Genomic DNA, 5,000 nt, shown 5'->3' on the forward strand with positions numbered 1-5,000 from the left:
CGCAGCAGGTGTCGGATCTTCTCACGGGCCGTCAAGCCGTCCTCACCCTCGAACACCTCTGAGCGCGCCCTCTGCAGCAGCTCATTGATCCTGGTGAGGGTGGAGGAGCGCCTCAGGGAACTCAGGGACATCCGAGGCTGGGACTTGGTCGAGTCACTATTTCGAGTCCCTTTCGTCGCCTTGGCAGGAGGTTCCTTTGCGCCCTCGCCAGTCTGGCCTTCCTCGTCTGAGTCACCAGGGCTCTGCATTTCTATTTTAGGGATTCCAACCTTGGGCATAGGTTCCCTAGCAGGCCTGGAGGCGCCGTTGACATACTTGGAAGGGTCTGTTCGCCTCCACACTGGGAAATGGTCACCTGTGTACCCAGGAAGCAGCACGGCGCGCCGAGGGTCAATCAAAGGAGCCACAACCTCCACACTCTCCTCACTGGTCCCGACGTCATTGTAGGGACGCCCGTGGGATCTCTGGGGAGGTTCCTCATCGTCGTCGTCATCTGCCCACAAAGGGAGGACGTGGTGTGTCGTCCTGGGCAGATACATACGACCCTCGAGGCAGTCCAGGTCCTCGAGTGATCCGTACTCCTCCTCCAAGAGCCACGGCATCTTGTAAAACGGGTGCTGGAACTCCTTGGGCATGGTGGCGTAAGCTGCCGCTGTGCGACGCTCGCTGCCCGTAATGCGTCCTCGCCTCCCTCAGTTACACGCGCAGCTCATCTTGAGGGTGTTCTCGGCACCAGCACACCCGCTCTACACACCCATGGTGATCTCTTTATCGGTAAACGTCAAAACACTCACGCACACATAGGCACCTGCCCTTTTCCACAGGTTGTTTCCACACTCCCCACTTAACACACGCACACACACACGCACACACCTCTCCTCTCCCCTCCACACACTCACCCCACTGGAGCAAATCTTCACAACTGTTTAACCAACACAACTGTACCGCTTCGCAAAACTGCCCTTCGGATGGTCTATCATGGTTACCTGGAAAGAGAAGAAACAAAGTCACCAACACAGTCAGTCGCCAACGAACACATCAAACAAGCAAATGTGCAAATCAATGGCTGAAGTGAGAGCTCAATAGTCATCACCCTCCCGCAGCCTGTAATAGTGGCCAATTAGCGGCAATGACGTCACACAAAAGGGTGTCCATTGCAGAAAGATGACACGAAACCGGTCCCAGCCAACTAGATAGCTACCAAATAAATACTACGTTATTATTTGTTGTTATTATCATCATCATTCCTACTATTATCAATATCATGATTAAGATTTGCATTAATTCAATAACTCAGCGAATAAAATGTCAAAAGGAGCAACTTGTGGTAAAAAGCATGAAAAACTAAATACAGTTATTCTTATCAAAAAATTGTGAAAAAAAATAGAAAAATAAATAAATACAGTTACAATACACATACACTATAAGTAAATAAATAAAAAATAAAACAATACTAACAATCACAACAAAAATCACAACAGGCACTCATGACTCACACAGCCATTAAAGCACCTATACTCCGACATTCAAAGCCGCCACGTGAAAGAGGTACACAAGATCGCTAAGGCGGCCATTACAGTACATTAGTAGCTCCATTCACACACATGGATAGGGAGCTACGGAGGAAATCAAACATTATATAACCAGGATGTGTGTCTGCTTGGATAAAATTACTCTTTAAAGGACGATGAGAAAGACAGTTAATAGGGGAGAGGGGAGAGAAGCAAGAGGAGAGGACAGGAAAGATGAAGGTCACAAAGAAAGAATAATATGAGTAAATTTGCTGTTCTTCACATTTCTGTTTGTCGTTTTCTATACGATCTACTGTATTAATAAGTAAGAGATGGTAGAGCAAAGGAGGAAGAGGAGAAGAAAGATAGAACAAGGTAAATAAAACACACACACACACACACACAAATGGGACTCTTTCAGTTTGAGCCTCTCAGCAGCCTTCATTTCACAAATACGTTCGAATTCCAGCCAAAATGGAGACAATTTCAAACCGTCACTTTCAGGTGCAGGTAATTTCCAAGGTAAGAAATAACATGGATGTAATTATAATTTTCGTATTAGTGTGGAAGTGATTTAAAGCCACTAAAACCTCTGAATGTGTGCGTTCATGCGGCATCCGCATAGGGGGAAAATATATTCCACGTTAATTAAGGTACCTTGTTACCTGTACCATTAATAGAGCTAATCAGAGGCCTCATTACTATCGCTACCTTTCAGTCACAGCACCCAAACCTCAGTGTTAATACAAAATTGGTCACCTTGAATAATTTACTTTTTGAGGACCTTTAAAAATACTAAAGATGAAAAGGTTAAGAGAAAGTTTACTTTGTAGCATAGAGTATAGAGAGAAAAATATGGACGTGAGCCATCAACGTTTCGAACATTTAAAAAGAAGAGCAAAAAGAAAGAAAATTGTTTCCTAAAGATCACAAGTTTGGTGCAGAAATAATTGCTAAGTATTTATGGTAGAAAAGATAAAGTTGTTCATTTGAATGTTTGCTTTTAGATTTGAATATCTTAAAAACAGAATAAAACATACACAGCTCACAAGGTTTACGACCAAAACAGTTCTGCAGTAGAAGTAATAAAATCGGGAGATGAAGTTGTTATAATGAATCACCTTACTCGCTTTTCAACAACATTAAGTTGCAACGTTCACAAAGTTTATATATGAAAAAAACTCTCCACTATTAGACTACATAAAAAGACAAAATGTTCAAATGTCTCACACAAAACAAAACTCACCAACGCGAGAGAAAATATACCACGAAGCACGGACTGAATTTGTATAACGAGCTAAAAATGTCCTGCAATGCTGTTCATGCACCACTCTGTCCTTAATTTACAGCGTCACTTTAAGATGCAAATTAGCAGGAATACCTCATTGTCCGTCTCCCGCTCTCTCTTTATACACTTACTCCTCTCACTTTCACTTTAAATTCTAAACATTTATATTTACTCACCCATCTAATTCAGGAACATTAATACTCAACCTTCCTCTGTAAACTCACATTCTCCTTTCTTTGTCCGTCACCCGCTCTCTCTTTATACACCTACACCTCTCACTCTCACTTTAAACTCTATTTTTGTATGGACTCACCATCTAATTTAGGAATATTAACTTCTTCAGTACCATGACGCGTTTCCATATTCATTTTGCCTACTGTTTGGTAATTTTATACAGCTTCAGAAACGTGTGTGGGTGATTAATATAGTGAAGACTGTGGCCATTAATCTTCTGACCTCTAAAGACCCTTCATAATGTCAATAAAATGGTCAAATTGTACACAAATCTCAAGGTAATAATGTGTCCAAGCATTGAAAGGGTTAATGCAGAACCTCCCTCTGGTAACTCACATCCACATAAGCAATCCAGACTTCACACTCCAAATTCTCCTTTCTCTCGCGACCTATTTCCACCCAACATGTCTTAAGCCTTAATATCATTTCAATCCATAGGGAGTCTTTATCTTCTCGTTATCTCCCATAGCCACTCGTATCTTCTCTCCCTTTCCAGTACCTAAGTCCTAAATATCACATCCCCAACCGATCCCATTCCAAATTTCTGTCTTTTTTTTCTCTCCAGTTTCACTTTCCTTACATTCCTTTCACCGATACAGCCCATTCCAGATTCCTTCTTTTTTTTTCCTCTCCAGTTCTACAATCTTCTTATATTCCAGACTCAAGTATTCTTTCACCAAGCCATCCCATTTATAGATTCCTTCCTCTTTTCTCCCCAGTTCCACATTCTTATATTTCAGACTTAAATATTCTTTCACCAAGCCATCCTTTCCCAGATGCCTTCCATTTTTCTCTGCAGTTCCACATCCTCCCTCTATTGCAGATCAAGATACTCCTTCACCAACTTACCATACTCCACCTCTTTCCCGCTCTACTAGTTCCTCACCCAAGTATCCTTCCACCAGAACATACCATTCCACATACCTCTCCCCTTTCCTCTCTATTTTCATTATCACATTACATTCCAGACCTAGATTCTACTTCATCATTCCATAAAAACACAACGTTCCAGATTCTTTCCCCGTTTTCTTATTATTTCCACACTCACAATACATTCTAGGCTCAAATCCAGGACACATACATGAACACTCCCTCTTACATCCATTACGACCCAATTCTAGGTTCGTGTTGAAGGGATGAGTGCAGGTTAATGAGCGTGAAATGGTCTGAATGTCAAGTCACTCACGCGCGTAATGGGCGACGCCGACGAGTCTTTTTGCTGCAGCCTAAAGGACGAACAATGTAAGGCCGCCTGGAGGTGCTCAGAAAACAAAGATGGTGAGAGGTAAAAAGGTGACGACAGCAGGTGTGGACAGGTGTGTTTTATAGAGCTATTAGAACACACACACACACACACTCGCGAGCATACACACACACACACACACACACACACACACACACACACACACACACACACACACACACACACACACACACACACACACGGCCCGGTAGCTCAGTGGTTAGAGCGCTGGCTTCACAAGCTAGATGACCGGGGTTCGATTCCCCGGCCGGGTGAAGATATTTGGGTGTGTCTCCTTTCACGTGTAGCCCCTGTTCACCTAGCAGTGAGTAGGTACGGGATGTAAATCGAGGAGTTGTGACCTTGTTGTCTCGGTGTGTGGTGTGTGCCTGGTCTCAGACCTATCCCAAGATCGGAAATAATGAGCTCTGAGCTCGTTCCGTAGGGTAACGTCTGGCTGTCTCGTTAGAGACTGCAGCAGATCAAACAGTGAATTACACACACACACACACGCAGACTTGTCATTGCCAGCACATAAACGGTATGTACTTTACTTGAAATTGGACAGAGAAAAAGAGAGAGAGAGAGAGAGAGAGAGAGAGAGAGAGAGAGAGAGAGAGAGAGAGAGAGAGAGAAATAATATCTCTAAAGAATTTTCTCTAAACCATTGATACTTTAACGCTTTTAAATCAACAATATTCTGGATACAACAAGGATATATGGA

The 5,000-nt window shown here is 43.1% G+C and overlaps 1 protein-coding gene across 16 annotated transcripts in view; it reads right to left on the bottom strand.

Moving 5' to 3' along the window:
• LOC123519872 (potassium channel subfamily T member 2-like) overlaps positions 1-5,000 on the bottom strand; it is a 624,454-nt gene that overhangs the window by 542,336 nt on the left and 77,118 nt on the right. For all 16 annotated transcript variants that reach the window (XM_045281480.1, XM_045281479.1, XM_045281478.1 and 13 more), the window contains exon 2: positions 1-986. This exon is cut by the window's left edge and continues 27 nt beyond it. In XM_045281480.1, coding sequence (XP_045137415.1) covers positions 1-635 — 635 coding nt within the window. In that variant the 5' untranslated portion in view covers positions 636-986. The remainder of the gene's footprint in view (positions 987-5,000) is intronic.

Source organism: Portunus trituberculatus, chromosome 46 (assembly GCF_017591435.1).
Source record: "Portunus trituberculatus isolate SZX2019 chromosome 46, ASM1759143v1, whole genome shotgun sequence".
NCBI classification, from domain to species: domain Eukaryota; kingdom Metazoa; phylum Arthropoda; class Malacostraca; order Decapoda; family Portunidae; genus Portunus; species Portunus trituberculatus.